Here is a 25551-nt window from a genome sequence, read left to right as displayed (position 1 = left end):
GCTTCCAAATTAAAACGATAAGTCAATCATATTCGATTTTTGTCAGTCAACAATGTGTACTTTTAAGCATTGAGTTACAAACTTATTCAGTGAGGTACGAGAGAGGTGAAAAAATGTGCTTACATTACTTATGCAAATGTTTTTCGATGTATACAAGTAATATCGAATTGACAAGTATACTAAACAGAATTTTGTGAACTATATGAAATCTCTAATTATATATATCTATATATTTGTATATGTATATTTCTTGTTAAATATATCATCTTTATATCATTTAGTTAAGGCAAAATGTATCGTCACCATTGTATCTGGAAAGAAAAGATACCATATACAGCTAGAAAAAGGATCACATGCCCAACACAGAAGGCAAATCAATTCACTGGAGCACATCCATTAAAAGTAGTGGTGAGAGTGAATAGAACAGTCCCGGCTAATTCATAGCTGGGACGATGAGATCTCAATTCATTCCCCTTCAGTGTATTTTTAAAAAAGGAGACTGCTGCTTGTTGATAATAGAAACTGTTTTTTTTTTCTTGTAAGTACAGTGGCTTCACTTTATACTTACTTAATCTTATGTTATAAGATCCTGAGCATTATCAATAGAGAACAGCTCTTTGTACAATGCCGGGAAAACATATTGCGGATGAGCCAATTTGAATTTGCTGAGTGCTTCCATGTGCAGCAGGCTCAATTCCCTGAAAAATTTAGAAAACGTTAAACATAACATATTTAGTACAACTGTAAAGAATATAAAAAAATGTAAATAATGTTCTAATTTATTTGAAGAATTTAATTTGGGAATTTTGTTAGTTTTAACTATGAGCAACATACTTAATTATACTGATTACTTATAAAGTAACAAATTTATTTAAATTTGTTAAAAACATGGAACTTTATAGTCATATTTTATAAATCATTTTTTAAACTATTTTGTAGCTATATTTTAAAATTTTAATTTCATTTTAAGAATAATCAATTAGTATTTTATGATGAAACTATAAAACATATTTTCTATAATACCTTACTCAATATGCCAAGTTTTAGAAAAATAATATGAAAATCATAATTCTGAAGAGTTTGGCAATATTTATTTCAATCACATAAAAAACTATAAAAAATATTTTTAATGTAATAATATTAAATAATTTTTGCAGCAAGCATTATTCTACCAAAAAATTCGTTATACTTTAAAATGTTTATGAATACTCACATTTTCGAATACTCATATTGTTTTAATCAAATTTATCTTACTATAGTTCTCATGCTTTAAGGTTGAATGATAAGTAGTTATTATTCACATTAATAATTGAAGTTAATATAATGTTGATAAAAAATTATTTAAATATCTAAAAATTTAATCATCGATTATACCTGAATGTAGGAATCTTTGCCAAAAGGGTATCCAAAACAGTGACATCACCTTTAATTGGTGCATGATTCAATTCTATTTCATGTCGTATAGCAGATATACTCATGTTAAATAACCTCTGGATTTCTGTGTTTCCTCTTACACCATGACGCTCTGCATTGAAAAAAAAATGCATTTCAGAATAAATATAGATATTAAATCATTATTTAATATGGTGCATCATTGAAGAAAAAATATTATTTTAAGGCAAAAATAGACTATGATCCTTATACATATTTGATTACTGAATATTATTTCAAATATTACAAGTTACAAACTACAGTACAGAGACTGTATGAGTTATTTTTAAATTTCTATTGTTTTTTTATAATTACCAGGCCAAAGCAGTACCAGACTCTGGTACAAGGCTAATTCAGTCTCAGTAAGCTTGAGTTCAGCTATACTTTTGGCAGTCTCAAATATACAGGCGACGAGTTTCATTTCCAGGGAATCTGATGTGTAGAACGCTTCTTGAGGCAACATTATGTCTCCATATAGCACTGCGTTCTGGGACAGATCCATTAACCGGGACATTCGAACTATTGCTAATTCAAATGAACCTAAAATGGGTATTTTATTAATTTACAATAATGTAAGAATATGATTTTTCTTGTTATGATGAATCAAAGTTGTGTTAAGTTAGTAATTGAGCTTTGCAAATTAATATTCAAAGTCACACAACTCAATGGATACCTGTTTTTAACAATAATATCTGATCGTCTTGCGAAAGTCGCATAAAGCCAGGAATTAATTTGGCAAATTCGATGATACTTTGAATAATTGAAGTTAATTTCTCAGCACAATCAAGCCATAGTTCTTCTTGACCCATATTTTTGTAGTAAATCAACCTAGCAACGTCTTGAGGCTTACGAAACATTTCTAGGATATACTCGAGTTTTGGATTAGTGTTGGTGTGAGCTTCAGCAAGTGTTTTGATTAATACATCGTTGATATCTCCATCCACTGCAATGTAAAACGGTGTTAGACATGTTTATAAAAAAAATCTAAATACCATATAGGCATCGGGTGCAGCAGGAGGCGAACACACAATCAGAATAAACATGCCGGATTCATAACATAATAACAACGAAATTAAACATTCATATAGATACGTATTTAAACAGTAATTATATTCGAAGAGCTTAAAGAGAAAATCGGGATTGAGGTTGAACGAAGGGGTAGCGAGCACGGACTACAAGAACTCATCTAAATACTAAGGTAGAGGTAGGTAGGTAAAAAAAATTAGCAATCCACAAATCCTGTTTGTAGCCTGACTTACGATTGGACTCACAAGAGCTGTCATCTTCGTTGACGAATGGCGATATGGTTGTCTGAGTATGACAACACCCCTGGCCGCCGGTTTGGACGCGGGTGCTGAAAGCGGGCGCAGTGGATGCCGCGGCACTTTGCTGTTGCTGAGCGGCCTGCGTTTGCTGAGTTTGTGTTTGCTGCGTTTGGGATTGTGACAATGACAAGGATTGGGAGTGCGATTGGCCGAGACATGCGCCCGGGGAAGTCAGGAAGGTCGTCGAATCGACGTAACTCGGCACGATGTTATCGGCGCCGGTGCTTCCGCCGCTTATAGCTTCTTGTTTGACCGACACGACGGAGCCCGGGGATGCGGGGCTGGGGGGATTTTGAATACGCGACAGGCGAATGTCGTTTAAGGTGATCGTTCGGGACTGTTGTATGGCGCCAGTTGTATTAGGCTGCTGCCCTTTGCCTAACAGGAATTAGTTGTTAATGACATCCTAGCATGTTAGGATTAAGAAAATATTCAATTTTACAGCTTTTAACGGATTAGGATAAATCAGTTTTTTTACGCTTATGATGAACTTAAGTATCTTTTTCAACAATTATAGGCTTTATAAATAATTTTTTCAAAAAAAATAATATCCATTCACACAGATTTGCTTAAATGGTTTAACTAATTAATTTTTTAAATCCAGAAGTAATTTTATATGAATTTTAACATTTCACCGTGTGCAACTATGACATTTAGATCTTAACATTTTTTAAACAAATTATCTATTTTATAACGAATTTCACTTGAAATTAAGTATTTAACTTGTAAATTAAAAACTTGTACATATATACAGGTAGTAAAAACAACACGAACACATATTGTACAATTAATTTACAGTACGAGTATGTGACAAAAAAAATTAGCAACGAAGCTATGTACATTAAAAATGATCTTATATAAAAAATATATGTATTTCAAGCTCGATGCACATAAAATGATACTAACTGTGACTGCCGATGAAATCCGTTTCGAGCATTCCTCCACCGGGCCTGGGTTCGTAGGCCGTAGTGCTGTCTACGTAATCAGCAGAAATGTCGTAGCCGAGAGATCCTTGTGCCTGCGGCGTCACCGGTGTACCGTAGCCGTATGGGCTGCCGTAGCCCACTTCATTTGTATACGTGTATCTAAGAAAAGAAAATATGGGTAAAAAGCGGAAAGTATGAGGTAAATATATAATATAATAATAAAATATGAATATAATAAAGCAGAAAAATAAATATTTAAACTATATAATAATTATATGATTTATTTTTACTTAAATAATGTGAATTTCATCTTCAAACAGTTATAATCAGTAGTATCAATGATTTCCTAAATCAAACGCAATTGAACGCTCATTTCTGGCAATCGTAATGTAATTAGCTCCGAAACATAATAATACCAGTCACCAGCTTTATTTTTCTTTAATATTTAATTTTTCACATTTGCATTGGATTGTATTTAAAGAAATTTATTTTTCACACTAGTGATGACACAGAAATTGATTTATTTTCAATATGTTGCTATGATTATGTTTCTCATATGCTAGGTTTGAAATTTCTCAAGTAATTTATAATTTAGATAGTGCCTTCCCTGTTTTTTATTTTACTATTATTAATATCAATCAGAACCTAATGGTCCTATAAACTTATGATGACTTTTTAATAGCGTGGCAATGGAAGGCAACCCAACGGTTTCCTATCTCATTTCAAGGGTTTTCTTTATTAGAATTTCTCTAATACTGATTATTGATGAACGAAGTAATGCCAGGAAAGTGCTATTTTGGCTTGAAAATATATTGCTATCTATATTTCGCAACGAAAAACATTGTAACTACTGCTTGACATCAGGCTGTCCGAAGCGGGTATCAAACTTGGAATTTCTAATTGGAAATCTATAGCTCTAATCATGGAAAACTCTATGCCTATATTTTTAAAAAAATTACATTATTTCTTACCCGTTGTAACCATGGTGCAACTGATCGCTGCTGGACGGTGTCTGTTGTTCGAACACGGAACTGTCTGGCGCGGAATCGGACTGCGCCCGCATCTGCGCCCTGTGAAACCGCACCTCATCTTCGACCTTCTCGCGTTGCTTCTTCGACATCCGACCAAATTTTACGGCTGTAAAAGAAAAAAATGTTATAAATATTTATTCAATAAAAATGTATAGAAATAAATATTTTATATAAAAAATGAACTGCGGAGGATTTACTCAAACCATACACAAAATTTTATTATTACATTATATTTTTTATTTGATAATATTGCATCCCCTTAAAGGAAGTGAAACAACTAAAAAAAATTAGATGTCACATTTTGTGCGCATTATATTCCAACTAGATTAACCTTGAACCCCGAAAATTGTCATGAGTCAGAATTTTATAAATATGTAAGTTTAATAAAATAAAAATTTAGAAATATAGCACTAGTAAAAATATGAGCGAATTTTGGGAGTTCTATATTCTATGTACAACTCCAAGTATAAATTGCACTAAATTGACACCAAGAGACAATTTTAAATTTTCACTTTACTGCACAATTTAACATTTTTTACTGGAGTCACCGTTCTTGTGCAAGTGCAATATAATTTCACCTAATGGACTTAAATTTCAATGAATTTAAACTTAATTTTGAACGTGTAAATCCAGTTCTATTAGCAAATTTATTTATCAGGATACGTCATATTTATATCTGGTAATATATAAACGATACATCCTTATATAATATAATACTTTTAATTGTTGTCTGTCAAGACTATACTAGCATTATAATCAGATGTTGCTTTAAATTATTTGGTGTTTCAGAACATTCTGTTTTTCAATAGAACTTTCGCCTCCAATCTGTTACTATAGATAAGCCGGTCCTGAATAAAAATATACCACAATTACTATTACAGCTAACTATTTTCAATAACCTCCATAAATTACACATAGAAATCAGAAAGGTGCATAAATTTCAGTTACTCGCAGGCTTTTCCAGGCGTAAATTTGTTTCGATTGTCACGTAGACACATTTTCGGCGAACTCTCGAATCTCTAGCGATCTTTTACGTAGGAAAGATTTTTGGAGTTCGTGCGAGCACACACGATCAGAAAAAAAGTAAAAGTGCTATGTGAAAGCCGTTTGCTATATGTCGATTGTGTTATACAACCACTTTCATATGTCATAAAATTTAATAAATAAATTATATATAGGCGCATTTACGGAGCTTATATACAAATACTTACACATTTTTAAATATATGTGAGTACAAATGTGAGTATTCAGATCATTGGTAAAAATAATACAATGTATTTAATGAATTATTATAATTTTTATTGATTTAGATCGTTGAGATTTATTTATTGTTTAATTAAATGTTTATGTTTTGTTATGTTACATATTATTGTCGCAATAAAAGTCTTTATAAACCATTTTGGTTTTTATAGCTTTTGTTTTATTTTAATACCTGACACAACCGTGCCTAAAGGTGGACGTTTATGAAACTCGCCCTTTCTTGTATAATTTGAGTTTATCACTCTTTTGTAATTTTACGTAGACAAATGTTCAAATCACCATTCAATTAACTTTTGTCCCAGCTAACTGGTAAATTAACAAAATTATGGCTGATAAAAAAAAAGTGGTACAACCGTACCCAGTCTCCTCTACTTTTTTTTTCAAAAAGTAATAGAAAATCCTAATTGAAAAGAAGTATGTTTAATTAAATAAGGATACTTCTATTTGCATCAACGTGTCGTTTATATAATTTAAAGCTCATTATAAGCAAACTTAATTGTTGTGCTGGTAAAAGATCATGATTAGCGTCGTAGTAACATAGTTTTCGCGTATAATAGAAACAGTATTTATTGCATATTAAAACACGCGTTGTATTAAACAAGTAAAAAGACTTATCCTATGATAACAGTGCGAATGTACGCCGTTTTATAATATTACTTATATTACTTGCTTGATGTATATATTGCTGGAATATTTGAAACGCCTATTGCGAGCGTCCGTAGCTAAGAATCACGAAATAGGCATTATCATGTCATAAATAAGAGCTGTAGACGCGGAAGCCTAGCATACTTCCTTTTCTAATAGTTTATTTTAAGTATATAATTTACAAGTATAAATATAAATCGATTGAACTCGCAAGCATCCGTAATATTTTATCTAAGCCCTATACTTTTACAACACTATTGAGAGGAATCCAATTAAATAATACCATTAACAGTTATCATAATAATCATCTTTAGTATGTTGCATCCTCTAAAAGGCGTTAACAATTCGTTATCATTAAGTAGTCTTGGCGAATTATTCATTCATGAAATCACATAAGAAATAAGATATATTAATATACAGGTAAATTAGAAATAGAAAGCTCAAGTGCAGTGAGTATTGCAGAAGTTCGGTTCCATAAAATGCCAAAAATATCTCGTTACTTTTAAAAAAAATTATGTAATAATTACTCTGCTAAAAATACAAATTATCATACAAACAACACTTAATAATATTTGAAGTAGAAAACCGTGACTTGGCTTATTATGATAGAATATTGATTATTTATTTTATTTATTTGTCAATGCTTGCGAGCGGCTGTATACATAAAAATATGAAAGAAAATGAAATAAGAAATTTAAGGTTTATGACAAAACATACTTAATATTTTTTATTCGGTCTTTAAGCACTATTTTTCAAGTCCATATCAATTTATTCACATCTACATCAATTTATTCGGGTATAAATCAATTTATTTTTGTATACAACACCCAACCAGGATTCGACCCGAGTAAACGAGTCGAGCGTAACCACTTGGCCAAATCGATTAAAAATCATTAAATATTAATAAACCCTATAATATAATTTTGTATTTAGCTAGATGTTTATAATTAAAAAAAAATAAAATAAAGATACAAAATTTCATGGTACCTACCAACGTCCAATTCAATAAAATTTCTACAATTTTCTTGTTAAAGATTATCGAAAAATGCTTTATAATAGGATTGCACATATCGTTCTTCAAAACAAACTACTTTTTACAATATCTATATAGCTAATAAGATTTTACTTGGAAACACATTTCTGTCCATATTTTTATATTAAAATAGATATCACTACTGCTTGATACCAGGTTGTCTATATATATTTAATATGTTTTCATTAAATTTTTTTTTTAACTAATTATAGCTATTGTTCACGTAAAAACTCATTTCTGTCTATATTTTTATGTGAAAATAGATTTCATTACTTCTTGATATCAAGTTGTCCGTAACACGATTCTAAACCTGGGTCCCCACGATTACAAAGCAATTATGAAAATCCGATAATAATTAATATATTATGTTTTACAAAATTAATGATACTGCAAAATCTGAAGCACAATTATAATTTTCATAGCAGCTACGCGTCAGTTCTATCCAGATGAAATTGTTCTCCTGTTCTGAGATTAAGTTACAGTATCATACATGTAAATTTATGGTAAGGCGTAATTAATTACAAAGACCATTCGGCTTCTCGCGGGGTGGTATTACGCAACGCAAAGCATATGCAGTCGGCAATAAATCAGCGGCAATGCAAGAAAACACGCATTTCCACGAGCGCTATGCAAAAGGAAAACGATTTTTGCACGCTCGGTTAGCTAATGCATTACACGTCGGTTAATCAACAACGAACGCACTGCCGGACTGGACTGGATATCCATCGCTCGTGTGTGATATAATAGAAGAAATAAAGGAACGAATGATAAAGACAATATTGCATTTCGTTACTACTTTTGAATTCTTCATTAACGTACTTGCGATTATGTTCACGATTTCTTTGGCGTAACAAAAATTTAAAACACGAGCATACGAATTTGTACAATTCTAGTAAAATATTAGTGAGTGCCAACTCGATTCTAGTGATTCGAATCATTCGAATCAAGCCCTTAACAACCTGATTCGAATCACATTTTATTTGATATACGTTGATATCGATCCGAAAAATATTTAATGTGATACAATATGTATGAACTACGGCCAACCCTGACATCAGGCAACTTTGATGTCAAATTTCCACTTGGGGTTATAAATCACAATATAATTCCAAGTGGAAATCGTCCTTCGTGGACATATTTGCATCATTCAATCATATGTAAACTATTAAACGAGCTAATTTATAAACCCCTCACATAGGAGAATGGTGAACCGATGGGTTGCCTCTCAAAATAATACCTTAGGTCATAAGTCTTGAACAAAACAGCTCATAGAACATATGAAGTAAGAGTTCTGATTGCTGTTGAAACAATAAATATAAAAAATATGTATGAACATGCATTTTATTAAATAAAAACCGAACAATTTTAATTAATATAAATATAAAAATAAAAAATGAATTAAATCATGCGAGCCACCCAGCTTAAATCGACTCATTCGAGTTACTCAAATGCTCCGAAGCAATCGAATCATTCGAGTTACTGGCATGATCCGAATCAATCGAATCATTCGAGTCACTCGCAGATCCAGTTATGTGCCAACTCGAATCAAGTGATCCAAATCATCCGAATCAAACCCTTAACAACTTGATTCGAATCACATTTTATTTGATTCGAATCAACGTGTATCGAGCCGAAAAATATTTAATGTAATACAATATGTATGAGCATACATTTTAATAAATAAAAAACCAAATAATTTTAATTAATATAAATATGAATATAAAAAATGAATTAAAACTTGTGAGGCACCTGGCTTCAATCGACTCATTCGAATTACTCGCATGACCCCATAGATAAACAAGTATAAATCCGAATCAATCGAATCATTCGAGTTACTCGCATGATTCGAATTGAATCGGATCATTCGAGTTACTAGCTTGCATGCAGGCGATTCAGTTATAACAGCGTCATTGTCTTTGGATTTGACAGGGCACTGAGAGTGAATTCTGGTAGTGGAATGATTTTTTTCGACAAGATGTTATTAGGTATTAGTATTGACTAGTCAGATAAAGCGAACGATTTCACATTCAGCTATCCGTTTAGACAAATAAAATAATCACGCTATCAAATGATCCAAGATTCTGATTATTATTTTATGTGCTTTAGTGATGCAGAAGTGTTTGGTTATTTTCTATTGTGAATTGATTTGAAATTATATTTCAAACATTTTAGATCAAACTGCTAACTCAGAGTTCTAATGAAAATAATTAATATAATCATTGTGTCTCTATGGCATAGTTAACGAAGAATTCATTATGCTAATTATCTGTAGTTCAAAAGATGAATTTTCCATAATAAATCCGTTTCAATTTCCGCGACATCTGTTCATAAAAAGTTAGGAGAATGAATGAATCTATTACCGTCAATCATGTCTATTTTTGTTTCTCGAAAAATTTCTTATTTTTGTTGTCATCGTTCTATTACATTTATTGTTTCATTCGCACAGGTCATTGACAATAATATATTTTAACTACACCTACTTAAACTTACGTCAACGCACGCTTGGCACGTAATAAAAGATTAATGTAACGCGTTTATAAATAGCTTCAAAACAGTGTTAAAGCAGGCTGTTAAAATATTATTGTCGTGCGTGCCTTCAATAATTGGTTTAAGGAATCTGTTTGCCTTAAGATCTAGAAAGGTCTTATTTATTGCGAATTGTTTTATTAAGAAGGGCTAGGTACTTTGATTGAGCTAGTGGTCGACCTAGTCCGAATTATAAAAATTACGTTGACAAAACGTAAAATCTGGTAAGTGTTTTGGATTTATCGTTTGGCTTAAGTCCTGAGCGTGCTATTTTTTTCAATTTGCGGTATAATTGCATACTCCGGTAGGTATTGCAGGCATAGCAGGTCATTCAAATAACTATCGGTCGTTCTGTTTTATAACTGGCTGCCGAGACTTGCGGTTTATTCGCGGTGTACCCCTCTATTGGACGGTTCGGCTGCCTCTAGAATTTATATTCCGTTGTATTCTGAATTCGTGCCTTGCACACAGCGCACAGCCGCACAACGTACAGCATACAGTACTGTATGCAGTACTATGTATGTACTACTGCCGTACTGTTCTAGGCAACATCCGACTCGAAAGTGATCGCATTGACCTCACACTGACCTACTTAGCACGATATAGACGAAAACATTAGACAACGATACCATTTCCACTGCACGCACCAAACTTCTTACTTATCATTATTTGCGGCATTCACTTCTTGCGTGGATTCACAACAAAACATTATTAGAATTATAGTCGTATTTTGTGAAATATTTTTGTCCTTTGCTGTTTTCTACTTTGTTGCAGTCAACCCGAATATTTGCTGCATTGCATTGAATCATTTTGGCTGTTTTCGGAAAGTAACCCAAAACACCCAGGCCAAAGAACCTTTAGAGTTCACTTCTTGCGTGGATTTACTCCAAAAACATATTGGACATATAAAACATATTAGATTTATAGTCATTTATTGTAAAACATTTTTTCCTCTGCTGCTGTTTCCCAGTTGGCTGAAGTCAACTCAAATTTTAGCTTTTGTCTGCTGTCGGAAATTGACTCTAAACATTCGCCATTTTATCATTGCCTATGTTACCTATGTATCGTTCACACTTAACACATTTACTTTACTAATATTTAATTACTGTTTCACTACTTTGCATATTCCAAATTAGCAAAGTAGCTAGGAAAGAAATAGTGGACCTATGGTTATCAAAAAGAAAAGGATCGTGTAGCTTATGTGTTGTTCTTTCAAGATACCATGCAGATCGCAACTACGGTCAATCAAACTATAGATGAAAACATATTCAAATTGAAACAAAATATATGAAATTATAATTGGAAATGAACGAGCATGATTAACATTAAAAATTTCTAACCTAGCAAAATAATAAGTGTTTTTGAAAATTTCTAAAGTGTTACCGAAAAACTTTTCTGAAATTTTATTATAACCGAAAATTATACTTTACAATAATGTTTCATATAAATTTATTTTTTCTCCAAGTCGTAATTCCTCTGTCATGAAAACTTCAGAGAGTGAAGAAACAAACACAATGCTTCACGCATTTTAATCATCCGCACGGTTTCTATAACACATCGTCCATAAAACACATCAAATTAAAGTTTATGTTCTGACCTTTTGTTTGGCTTACAATGTAAGTAGCGAACCTCGGCTTTTGCTTTATCGCGAACTATAATAAACTTTGGCAAATTGAAAATGGCCTGATGTAACACATATGTAACTTACTAATACTCATATGACAAAATCTGAACAAAAATGCGATTCTGTTTCATCTGGTTATTAAGACGGTAAATAGCCCCCGTACATTTCGTGATTGATTGTTGTGCTGTATTAGATGCAACATCGAGTGAAATCGCTAGCACATCCGATTTTTTGTTTTTAATTATAAAGGAATTTCCTAAATAAAACTACATTATTTACCCAAACCAATGTTTTTTTTTCAATGTAATTATAACAAAATATTCAGCATAAATTGTGTTCTATCAAGTCATCAATATTAGAAAGAAAGATCAGTATTAGAAGCATATAGGACTACTAATTGGTGACCCCGACGTGAGTCTTATTTGGTAGTAAACAAATAATTAGAAATTATTTGAGGACATTAGTTTCTGATTATGTAAGAATATTCTTTATATTCAACAAACTTTACAAAATTATTAAGACCAAGCAGAATCTATCTAGGCAACGTTAAGAAAATTAATCAAGTTAGTAAAATCTATTAATCCAAGCAAGCAAATCCTGAGATATAACAAAGAAATTCGAAACAAAAATATTAAAAACAAAATAAAAATATTATAGAATATGTATTGTCTACTATATTAGTTGGATAATTTCTTTTAAATGTGAGCTTCGGATAGTTTTAGGCTTACGAACTAAACTAACACACGCTACAAGAGTTCACATTGAATCGATAAAAGGGTGGTGCCTAAAAGTTCATTTACTTATGGTGCTTCCGCTGAAAATCATGTGTTCATTATACATAACTCTTCTATACTCTATTATAGGAGTATATCACAACCTTTTTAAATAATACGTTATCGCTTTTAGCAAAATAAAACTGGATTGTAAAAATGGATAGAAAAATGGTAGAAGTAGTAATGCAATAAAAATATGAAAGTAAAAATAAATTCAATTTTATTATAATAAATAAATCATAGATTTTAACAATTCCGCACTCTATAGAGGATCACTAGCTGTAGCACGTAAGTTTACCTCTCGGTTCAATTCTAGATAAGATTTATATAAATATATAATACAAAAAAAGATAAACCTGATTAATTTGAATAAATAAAATGAGAACAAATAAATGCGTTTAAAATATATTTTCAACTAAATCACAAAAATGTTTACACAAAAACATAATAAAAAATATTAAGCATTTAAAGTACTTGTACAATAATAGGAAAATCAGTTCTTCAAAGAGAGTGATAAACTTGAGCACAGTAGACCCTCTGTTGAGTGCGGAAAACACTAAAACAGAATGAAGCACATTTGTTCTGAGTATTATTTTTATAAAAATATTATAATTTTAAAAATATTACTGATATAGTAACATTATAAGGGATGTATATTTATGTCAAAAGACATTAAAACGCATTTGCAAATATCATAGCGTGCACATCACCAGGTGCTTTACATTAACGACTAGAAAATCATCTCGTTAGCTAATGGACTGCGGCAAATAGTCATTTCCGTGGTAATCCGCTCTTTACGAATTCTAATCGATATGAAAACCTGAAAAAATCCGCACTGCACACATCTACCACGCTAGGATAAGGAAAAGTTGTAAAATAAAATTTTGCATCTGGAGTAAAATACTCTATTCAGCAATTCTTTTTTTGTTATTTTCCAGCAGTCTATAGAACTATTACATGTTCGATAAGCTGGATTGAGCGCTGCTTGTTGCTAAAAACGACGTTATTGGTAGGCAGCAGGGGCTGATTCTAGGATGGAATAAAAATGTTATGGTAATACTATGTTATATGTCTATATTCGCATTATTAACCTAACCTCCAAAACGTACAATTGTCCCGAAGAGCTATTTTCACTTTCAAACATTATGCAATCTATATTTCGAACTGAAAACAGATGTCACTACTGCTTGGCATCGGGCAGTCCAAGGTGGGTATCGAACTTAGAATTTATGAATAATATTCCATAGCCCTAGCCACTGATCCAAAGGGAAGCCCATTCGGTTAAAATAAACTTAAAATTGTAATTGCAATGAAGAAAAAGATTAATTTTCTTCAAACCATAAGTATGCCCTATTGATTAGGAATAAGATAATTCTCAATTATTTTTTGCAGTATTTTCATCCCGTAGTCATTAAAAATTTCATTTTCGCAAATTTAAATTATGAGTAAGATTTTAATTTCTATTAAGGTTAGAAGAATTATGAACAAACACAAAATGATATCATATTATGACCTAAAACGAAGTAATTAATGTTATTGTTAATATTATCAAATTATTTACTATAAGTATTACCACACAACTGACTAATAAAAGTTTAACGAACCTGTTTACAACTTTTATAATCTACGGAACGTAGTAAATCGTCAGATTTCAGAAAGTCTATAAAAACAAATATCGCAATCCGAAGAAGCGGCGGATAATATTGTAATCTTCTCTTAATCGCGCCAATTCAGCCAAAGTTACACAAAAAGATAATTGACCCACTTGTTAATAAAAAAATATTGACACTGGATCAGCTAAGACAAATTTAACTAACCTGTGGCAAAAAAATGTGGTAATTTGTAAGATTTCAGTGAGATCGTAAAAACCAGAGTCATAATGTCAAGAAGCGACGGAAATTCAGTTTAAAATTGTATAAAGATTATACTGATAGTATGACGTTGTGAACAAGTTGACTAACGGCGCGATAAGGCGGACGCTGGGAGCTTCCGCGGTGTACACGCCTAGGGTACATAAACTGCGTCCGGCCTAGCGACTGCGATCAAATCGGAATCGATTATAGAACCTCAATAAATATAATATTATATAATATATTATATGTTACAATAACAAAAAATATGTACAAAAACTATCTGCAGAGTTTTGGAATGTGATGCTGTAGACCAATGGGAAAGATAAAGTGGACAGGTAAGGTAACAAATGAAAAAGTCCTGAGGAGACTTGAGAAGAGGGAGTGAGAAAAAAACTCTACTGAAGAAAACAAAACTGGTTCGGACCTATTCTGCAAAAAGTACCTTCTGCATGACGTCGTCGAAGGCCAAATCAAAAGTCTAAAAAGACTGGAAAGAAAAAGAATCCAGATGGTTGATGACTTAGGCGAGAAGAGAAAATACAGAAAACTTGAAAGTCGAAGCACTGGACCAGGAAGTATGGAAGCAGAAGTTTGGGAAGAAAGATAATTAAAAATCTATAAAAAGTGGTTAAGGCTTTTAGTATGATAATGGGAATGATGAACAATAAAGGGAAAATGAATCATTGAAGTGTGGTGCTCTCACACCATGGATCTACCTTCAGGCACACTACTATTTATTATCATTATATGTTATATAATATTATAGTCTTAGTTTTAATTAATTCTGATATGCAAATTATAGCATCATTTTTCATGTAAACATGAAAAACAATAATGTAATCATACAAGGAAGTGTAATGGTTAAGTTATAACCTTAGCCTACTCGATATCAAGCAGTATTATGTCAAATTTTCACTAAAGGTTATATATCTTAAATGTAATTTTGAATAAAAAATCGCCTTTAGTAGACATTGCTGTATCAAGTATACGCCAACACTATTTCATTACCCTCGATAAAAATACAACTTGCTCAAAAAACTTATAGTCCTGATCGCTGTTAAAAAAATTTGATGGTCAACTCAAATGGGCATTGTAAAATGATGGAATATGCATCATATTTTTTTAAATTTAAATCTTTTATTTTTTCTCAAAGTTTTTCTTCGTGTTTTTTTTTGTTTCACTTTTAATCAAAATGTTTTAACTTTATTTTTTGGTACTATTTAGTATCAAAATAATTAGTTAAATTTCTGAATTTGACTAACAAAATTTGTACTTATTATTAAAATCTCTAAAACATCCGATATTTTGATGAGCATATGTCTAATGATCATTTTTGACCGCAAAATGGCTGTTTTATTTTTATACATTGGATCTCCAAAACCGCTAGATCTGCCTTCCTAAAAATTTAATCAAATGTTTATTTCGTCAATAAAATGTTTTTTGATCATTCAAATCGGAGGCTCTGTTCCATTAAAAACTGAATTAACATTTTTTGTCCCGTATCTTCGAAACGGCTGTACCTGCTTTGGCCAAAACTGACGTCTCCCCATCAATAAACATCGAAAGTTTTTTGAATCATTCAAATCGGTTGATCCGTGCTCTCGAAATTGTCGACGAAATGTTGTATACGCACATACATACACACACATACATATAATCATACTTATATACATACGTGTTTCTCAAATATAAACTTGATAATCAAATTTTTCTCGTTTATTTACTACCGGGCCAACAGTCATGCACTGATTATAAGGAAGAAAATTCGCAAAAAGTAGGAAACATTTACAAAAATCATATGTGTATACATTGTTGATATAAAATTAAAGATATATATTTATATTCGTATATGTATATTATATATTTGACCGGTATACTTTGACGAACTTTGGCACTCTCGAATTGAAGATGTGCCTCGCGCATCGGAACACTCCAATCTAATTGTAGGTACGAATTTGAAGAAATACACGAAAAGTAATTAACATGTCGAATCGCATAGCATCAAAAGTATTCAAGCGTACAATAATAATCAAAGCCTAACACAGGCCTGCTCCGGTCGGCAGTATTTTCTAATAATGACGTCAAGTCTTGAATCTGATGTAAGACTCAGATAAATCGCTTTCTCCATCTGTCACTGATTGAATAATAATAAATGAGCTTAACAAGCAATGCGAAGAAAATACTTTATAAAAGCTATTGACGCACTATATGATCAAAGAATTAGTCGTACATTGTCGTTTTGTAAAGGATTACATTTATTCAGAGCTGCACTGGACAGAACATTCTGAAGCACTTCTCAAATGAGAAATTGCAAATATTTATTGTCTTTAAATTAGCTTGGCCAAGATTCTCAGACATCATTTTAATTATTTTACTCATAAAATCAAATTTCAATTTATCATTTATATCATGGCATTAGATTTTGTAATTTGATTCCATTAATAAATTTATAGGTAAATTCTATTTCTAAACGACGGAAAACTACTAGCAATTATATTGATTAATAGCACCTATCTAAAAAAAATTGAAAATGATCTCCGAGAATATTTGAATCTTCAATATTTATAATTAATTATTACGAGATGATTTAGTAACTTTTCTATATAAATATTTAATGGATTGAAGCGATTAGTCATTAAAACGGTAAATTATCAACTGCTGCACGCTTCTTGATACCGGTGAGATCACATAGATATTTAACGGCTTTTGCAATCAGTGACTAAAAATCAATTAATATATACTGTGATAATAAAAAACATATTTTATTAATGTATTCTTTATTTTATATCAAACTTGTCAAAAACGCAAGCAAGAATTCGAACTCTTTGCGCCAACTAATTATATTTGAAGCAGTTTGAAAGATGTTGTGCTTTGATCAATTTAGTCGGTTGAGTTTCCAGTTGATTATTAGTTTCGGAATTTTCCATTAACAAAATAGTTTTAGAGTATCAGGAAATAATATACGGTTTGATAATTTCAATAATATCTATATAATGATATCTAATGAACGATTCAAGGCTTGCACATATTGCAAGCCTAATTATTCTACGTTCTATGTCTATGTTTTATGTTCCCCGTTAAATTTAATTGCGAATGCAAAGACACTATTTCAAATTGTGCACAAAACTTATGGATGCCGACAGAAATTCTTTGATCTGAGCCATCTAATTGGATTTCATAATACAGATTGGCATTCACAGCCAAAGGTCATGTTTTGATTTATTACATATATGTATCTACGCACTTGCTGGAAGAGTTAACTGCAGAATGAGGAGAGTATGTAGATAGTCGATCTTTTGCTGTTACATCTAGCATGCCTTTTACTTAAGTCATACTCAATATTCCCAGACCGAGAACTGCATTTTTACTACTCAAATATTGTGCAAACGAATATATGAAGACGTTTTTGTAGTACTTGAACAGCGATCAAAACTAAACTAACTAGGTTATTTTTTCAAAATGCGAACCGAACGGTTTCATTTTACTATTTGATAAATTTTATCACAACAATTTCTGTAATGGTAATGATAATGATGTTTTTTGCAGCAATGCCAGGTTTTCACTTGGAAACATATTACTATCTAGGCATCACTGATGTCACTGCTTGACATCAGGCTGTCTGAGGTGAGTATAAAACCTGAGACCTCTGATTGAAATCCCATAACTCTAACCACTAATCCACGAAAAAGCCATAAAGATCTCTTGGGCTCCCAACAGATTCAGAAGAGTTCACGAATTTGAAAATTGATAGAATTAGTAAAACCTGATATCACTACTGCCTGATATCAAGTTATCCCCCTATTGGGTTCGAACTCGCAATAAACCGTTACGCCAGGTAGGAACGCCCATATTGCACAATATGACAGTAAAAAATGTTTTTTTACAATTTTCAAGCTAAAAACTTGATTTTTTTTTAAAAAATCTAACAATTTAGAGATTTCTTTCCAAGACTAATTTTGGGATGAAACTTCTGTAGATTTTTTGTGAAATTGCTTTATATTAAATTACACTTATTTCAATATCATTCATCAAAAAATGATCATGTTTTATTTGAAAACACAAAATACGCGCAAGAATCGATGCCTAAAAAAATCCTTATTTGAAAACGAATTTTATTCATTTGAAAGCTACGCTTTCCACAGTTTGATCCTTTTTGTTTCTTTAAATCGTTAAAATCGTTAATAGTTATAACATAAATATTTCCACTTCAATTCGTATTCAAACGTTCGGCTTTTCGATCGATGTCCATTACATAATTAATGTTATGATTTTATCGAAAAAGAGAAAAGTAATAAAAAATATTATGCTAAAAAATTATAGATTCCACACATACGAACAAAATATCGCCTCAAACCCGCTTGCTATTTACGAACTGTAATTAAATAACAAAAGTTCGATGACATTGTTGTTGTACACATATATTTCTTTTCAATACTAGCGAATCTTATTTCCAAAAATAACTCCGAGGTTAAAGAACGATGGATCATCATAGTTCACATGTCAGGACATACAGGTCAACTGCATCACATGCCTTTATCGCCTTATAAAAATCATCAGATGAGTTGTCTAAATTTATGCAAATTCACAGCCTCTATATATTAAATTTCATGAGTAGAAAAAAATTAATAAGCGGTACTTACTAAGTACTGTAACCAATTTGGACGAAGTCACAAAAAATAAGTATAATTGGAAATAATTTCGTAATTTAATCTACTGTGCTAACGATATTACATGCTCCTACGTCTACGCTTCTGCAACAATATGATTTATAAAGCATTTTATGACAAAGTGAATGTGTTCATAAAATTTAAACGGAAAGTGGATACATTATTATAACGATGAACTAATCTATTCTAAGATAGGCATTAGCTTCTAACAAGAATTAACGGTTTTAGCGATGTGCTCCTTTCATTGGAATCTTAAACACTAAAGCACAAAATAAATTAATAAATAAATTTGTAATAAACAAACGCAAACAATAATTTTGACAGCCAAGTCAAGTGTATGTGATTTCTAGATTCAAGTTGAGTACAAGTGGATATAAATTTCCAAAATATAAATAATCAATATAGCAATTAATCAGTCAGTCATTCATCCTATATACAAATAAAAAAATAAGCACAATTGATTATTATTATGATCCCAAATATTTATACAAGCAACGTGAAAACCACTTAAAATTCTTTTCATGCATCCATAATCCAACTATGTTAATATTTTCGTAATTTAACTCCACTCATAAATTTAATACAATGTAACTGGAATTTATGTTTATTTTTCTCCTCTTCTGTATGTATGTAAAAAATTGTTTTCAATAAATTATGATGCACCGTTGTTACTTTATTGCCTAAAGTAATTTTGCGTCTTCATTGCAACAAAATACCTTTGTACATCAGTGATAAGCAAAGTTCAAGATGCGTGAAATAAGAAAAAAATCATTGCAAAAGGCAATTTATTTGATACGTGTTATTTACAGAAATGAGTTTGTTGAAACTAGAATCTTTAAAGTACAAAACTTGATTACAAAAATCGTGCAAAAGACTTAATTACCATCTGCTTATGGACAAAGATAAATTGTTGTGCATCTAAAAGATTGAATTCTTTCGTGAGCATCATTTACCCAGAGTAGCGAAAAAGTTTCACTGAAAATTAGGAAAAATCGTCGCTAGTTCGATGGCGTCTGCCATTCTGCCGAGCATTTGCCTAGATTAGGAAGTAATGGTGCATGTACTAGCAGGGGCGCCAAGAAGATTAGAGCTTATATGCAAAACGGACTTAAATGCTTACCGAGTGATTTCTTTTAGTATATAAAGGGCTAATTTGTTTCTTCTTTGTAATTGAAATATATAAAAAATCGGTCTTATTTGAATATTTATTGCTTAAATACAAGGGTGTTGTTTCTCATCGGTTTGACGTAATCACAAGGGGATATTAATAAAAAACATGTTTCTAATTGAAAATACCACCTTGGGTATCTGTAACTACACTTTTTCGATCCAAGTTGGAGTTTAACAGGTAATGGATCTACCAGGCATTATTATTTATATTACTTAAAATGCGTTGAAGAGATTACTTTTCAACGCGAATTTTAAGATGATACTGTAGATTTTTTGTGAAATGCCCTGCTTGCTTTATATTGAATTACACTTATTTTAATGTCCTTCACTTGGAAACGAACATTTTCTATTTGAAACCATACAAAACTCGCTCAAATCTATACTTGATACAGAAAATTACTTCATTGAAAATAACACATTTGTTATTCATTTGAAAATAACGCATTTCACAGTTCGATCTTAATTGTCCCTTGAAGCTGTAACTGTAAATTCTTTAAATTAAATATAACCACCTTCCCGTAGGGTGTTATAGTAATCGCAAAAAAAATCGAGAATGAAAATTTTTGCATTCTTCATGTTTTAAGATTTTCTGATCATTTTGACATACCTTACTGTTAGAAAAAAATTTATGTATGTATGTGTGTGTGTGGTATGTATGTATGTATGTTTGGATACAAATTTTCGTCCACGATTTCGAGACCACGGATCAAGCGATTTGAATGATTCTAAAAGCATTCGATTCGCATTGACAAGGAGACGTGCTGATTAGTTTTTGGCAAAGAATTTTGGTCCAGCCGTTTCGAAGATGCGGGGCAAAATATGCAAAAAATAGAAATTTTCAGTTTTTGAGAGAACGGAGTGTCCGATTAGAATAATTGAAAAAACATATTGCTTGCATTGACGGAATGAAGAATTGATACAATTTTTGGAAAAGCAGTTTCGTAGACCCAATAAAAATGCTATTTTGCGGCCAAAATTGATCATTAGACACATGAATTAGATATTTTGTAGTTGATAAGTACAAATTTTGTTTACATTTCTATAATTTATTACTGACAAATATTTTGTATACAAATTATTGCAATTTTTTTGTTCTATTTAAAAATTATCAAAAGATACTAACCGTACTTTCGTTTATAATTTTAATTTTAGTTTTGAGATTATACGTCCATTAACATATACTAATTTGATTATTAACTGAATATTAAATTTAATTTTTGAAGTAAAACTTCTTTAGGCGCGATTATGGTGTAAATCCGTACAGATGCAACGGAAGTGCGTTACGGCAGATAAGATAAGAGTCGGGTGCCAATGAAAGGTTCGATACCAATAGGTTCGTACCAATGTTAATACGTAAGACTGCGAGGGGGCGCTTACGCGCTTTGATATTTCGACTCTAAAACAGCTATAAAAAACTTCAAAATTTTCAAAATGCAAATTTTTAAAAAAAATCGAAGTTCTTCAAAGATTTCAAAATTCTCAAAAATCTAATTTTTTCAAAGTTCTAAAAATTTTTTAAAGCTTTTCGGAACGGAAAATTCCAGCAATTTTTCTTAAGGCACGATGTCATGCACGACTAGTTATTATCATTATTACTATTATTGCCTCTTGTTTTTATATTGGGTGTATCTACTATTTAATAGTCAATATTGTATTCTTATTAGCAGTCTCTGCTGGTTGTTTTTGTATAAACAGAATAAAGTTATTAAAGAAAAAATTAAAAAAAAAAATAACGAAATGATTAGATAAATTTACAATTTTTAAAATACTATATTACCTCTGTTTTGTAAAAATATTAATTACAATTAAGTATAAGTATGTATGTATGTACGCAAGCGTTCTGTGTGTGTATATATGTGTGTATAATAGTAGTAAGTAAAAATATATGTCTTAATGTAAGTCTGTTACATAAAATTTAGATTTTATTTTTGTTATAATTGCTGTGATCTCTCATACCAGAACAATTGTCTGACTGAGATACAGTATGTATGAATTATATCAAATAAATAAATAAAAATAAATAAAAAAAAAAAAAAAAAATTTTATTTACAAATAGAATAGCAATCAGAATCTTATTATTCTATAAGCTATTGAGATGAATTTAAACTCAAAACTGAGTTCGCAAATGTCGCTTGTTTAGGAAGCTCTCCAATGGGAACCATTATTACTTATAGTAAATCAATAGGTTATTTATTTAAAAAATTACATTTAAAAAAGAATAGTAATGAGTAAATAATAAAATGATCAATATTAATTTACAATTTAGGGTGTACATAAACAATGATCTGTTAACAAAATCTATCAATCTTATTTTGCATGCATCAATTCCTTAAGTGTACAAACGAAAACACGAAGATCAGTTCATCGTACACGGTACAGCACTACAGCTGTGCGAACGAGATCCCCGCGGGTCGGGTATGCGGGCGCGACCAAGAGAGCGATATAAATACAGCTACGCCATGCGGAAGTGTACCCGAGTACATTGGCATACTGCCGAGTAGGGTACACAGCGACGGAAAGCACAGGCTTAGCCGTAGAGAAATGCCGATGCATTCGATAGTTTGTCGACAATCAATGACACATTGATAATAATAAAATAAATAGTGGCATAATAATAAAATACGGCATCGTGCCTTAAGGCAAATTGCTGGAACTTTCCGTACCTAAAATTAAAATTTTTTACAAAGCTTTAAATTTTTTGAAATTTTTTGAAAATTTTTAACTTTTTTTAAAGCAATAGCGCTGTGTAGCTGTTTTGGAGACGAAATATCGAAGCGCGTAAGCGCCGTGTCGTAGTTTAACTGATAAGGATTGGCACGGAACCCATAGAAATGTTTCCAAAATTTGTACTTATTATTCAGATCTCTATAAAATACCTGATAGTTTTATGTATATGTCTAATGATCATTTTTGGGTGCCAAATAGCATTTTTTTTACTTTTCTACTGGTTCTCGAAAACCGCTAGACCTGCCTTCCCAAAATTTCATCAGTTTTTCATTTCGTCATTACTAATAAAATGTATTTTAAACCATTCAAATCGGACGCTCCGTTACTTCAAAAACTGAATGATCATTTTTGACACTATTTGTCCTATATCTTCCAAAACGGCTGCGCCTGCTTCTGCCAAAAACTAATCAGCACGTCGATACAAATCAAATGTTTTTTGAATTATTCAAATCGATTGATCCGTGCTCTCGAAATCGTCAACAAAAATATGTATCCAAACACTCAAACACACACATACACACATACATTTTCCTAAGGTATGCCAAAATATCCAGAAATCTTTGAAACGTAAAAGTATATAAAAATTTTAAAGTAGTCTGCCCGAAGGCCATGGTAGTAGAGCACCACAAATTATTTATTCCCTTTCCCTTCCTTGTTTATCATTCCCATTACCGATTTATTACTATTAATCACTTTTTTATACATTCTTATTCATTTTCCTTTCCAAACTTCAGCTTCCATATTTCTTGACCCTGCGCTTCGACTTTCAGTTCCCTGCATTTTCTCATCAATCACCTGCATTCTTCTTCTTCCCTGTCCCTCTAGTCCTTCGATTTTCCCTTCCACGTCGTATAAAAGACACTCTTTTGCAAAATAAGTCGATCCAGTTTCACATCGATATTGCTCAATATATTCACGCGATTGTGCAAAATCTGAATTATTATTCACACTACATGCAATGCCAAACTTCTGCTCCCAAATTCCTCGACCATGCGCTTCGACTTTCAGTTACCTGCATTTTCTCATCAATCATCTGCATTTTTCCTCTTCCCTGTCCCTCTAGTCCTTCTATTTCCTTCCCCGTTATATAAAAGACACTTTTTTTGCAAAATAAGTCCGATCCAGTTCCACATCGATATTGCTTAATATATTTACGCGTTTGTGAATTATTATCGACACGACATGGTAATGCCGATGCTCCTGACACGTTGATACGGTTTGGAATTAGATGCCCTTAAGTACGATTTCGAATGATAGGCGAACGTTTTGCTGTTAATCAAGTTTAATTATCCATTTGACTAGATAATTAACGCTGTAAGACGCTTCGTGTACGTAAAATTCACGAGGAAAATGTTAAATATGTACACTGTTATTGACATACATGCTCAGAGCAAACTTTACAAAATTAGAAAAAATATAAATTTTTTGTTGATTCTGTTGATAGTAATATTATAAAACTCTGGTTTTGAATTATATGTTCTATATCATCAGATTTACATTGAAAATTAAATTGTTAAAAAAATATTTGTTTGTATTTTGAGTTCTTACGGAAAAAGTTAAGTCAAAAAGTATGTGTGTGTGCGGATACAATTGTTCGCCGGCGTTTTCTAGAGCACAAATTAACCGAATTGAATGATTCAAAAAGCATTCGATTTCTATTGATGAGGAGGCGTGCAGATTAGTTTTTTGCAGAGGCAGGTCCAGCTATTTCGAAGATACGGGGAAAAAAGTGCAGAAATTGAAAATTCAGTTTTTGAGAGAACGGAGCGTCTTATAGGAATGATTCAAAAAACATTTTACTTGTGTTGATGAAATTAAGATTTGATTGAAGTTTTTGGATATCCGACAGAAAAAAGTTAAAAAAATGGCATTTGGCGATCAAAAATGATCATTAGACATATGCACTACAAATTATCAGATATTTTATAGATATTTTAGTAATAAGTACAAATTCTGTTTACATTTTGATGAATTCTGTATCAAAATTTATAAAGTTTAAGCGTTAGCTGACCTGGTGCTTACGCGCTTCGATATTTCGTCTCAAAAATAAAAAAAAATAAAAAATCAAAAAGAAATCAAAATTTTACAGTACGGAAAGTTCTAGCACAAGTTTGTATTCTGAATTCTTGATACTGGAAAAGCCAAGATGACGGTTTAGAGATCGGCGAATGACCAGCTCTCACCTAGAACCCTCTAAATTATTACCCAACCAATCTTTAGCAATTAACAAACGCATTTTTTAATTTTATTTTTATTTTCCAATTTTCGCCAACTTTGCAATTTTATTTATGCAATCGTTATGTCAATTGTCTATTCGTGTCAGGCACGCGCGATCGCCGTTCTACATATCGGCAATGACATGTCAAGCAAAATTTTTGAATCGTCGTAGAAACGGAAAATTGTTGGCGCTCGCTGAAAAGCAGAAATGCGCTGACTGAGAGTTCTGCCGCTGTACGTAACGGTATGACGCAATACGTCACTGAACCGAGTTGAATAAACTCGGCGCGCGATAGAGACGAAGATACGAAACGTCAGAGCAATCGACGGACTAAATAAGTCG

The 25551-nt window shown here is 31.6% G+C and overlaps 1 protein-coding gene across 1 annotated transcript in view; it reads right to left on the bottom strand.

Annotated features, from left to right (window-relative positions):
• Positions 1-415: 415 nt before the first annotated feature.
• LOC113378333 (probable nuclear hormone receptor HR3) overlaps positions 416-25551 on the bottom strand; it is a 134597-nt gene continuing 109461 nt past the window's right edge. Inside the window, exons 3-8 of the mRNA XM_026618873.1 lie at positions 4654-4819; positions 3663-3841; positions 2105-2374; positions 1747-1971; positions 1375-1525; positions 416-698 (exon numbers count right to left, since the gene is read on the bottom strand). Of these exons, the coding sequence (XP_026474658.1) occupies positions 575-698; positions 1375-1525; positions 1747-1971; positions 2105-2374; positions 3663-3841; positions 4654-4819 (1115 nt within the window). The 3' untranslated portion in view covers positions 416-574. The remainder of the gene's footprint in view (positions 699-1374; positions 1526-1746; positions 1972-2104; positions 2375-3662; positions 3842-4653; positions 4820-25551) is intronic.

The sequence above is a fragment of the Ctenocephalides felis genome, unplaced genomic scaffold (assembly GCF_003426905.1).
Source record: "Ctenocephalides felis isolate EL2017-DRISC unplaced genomic scaffold, ASM342690v1 CF-g0.4_SCAFFOLD_01886, whole genome shotgun sequence".
Lineage (NCBI taxonomy): Eukaryota > Metazoa > Arthropoda > Insecta > Siphonaptera > Pulicidae > Ctenocephalides > Ctenocephalides felis.
The sequence above is the reverse complement of the archived record's forward strand: the minus strand, read 5'-3'. Positions and strand labels throughout refer to the sequence as shown.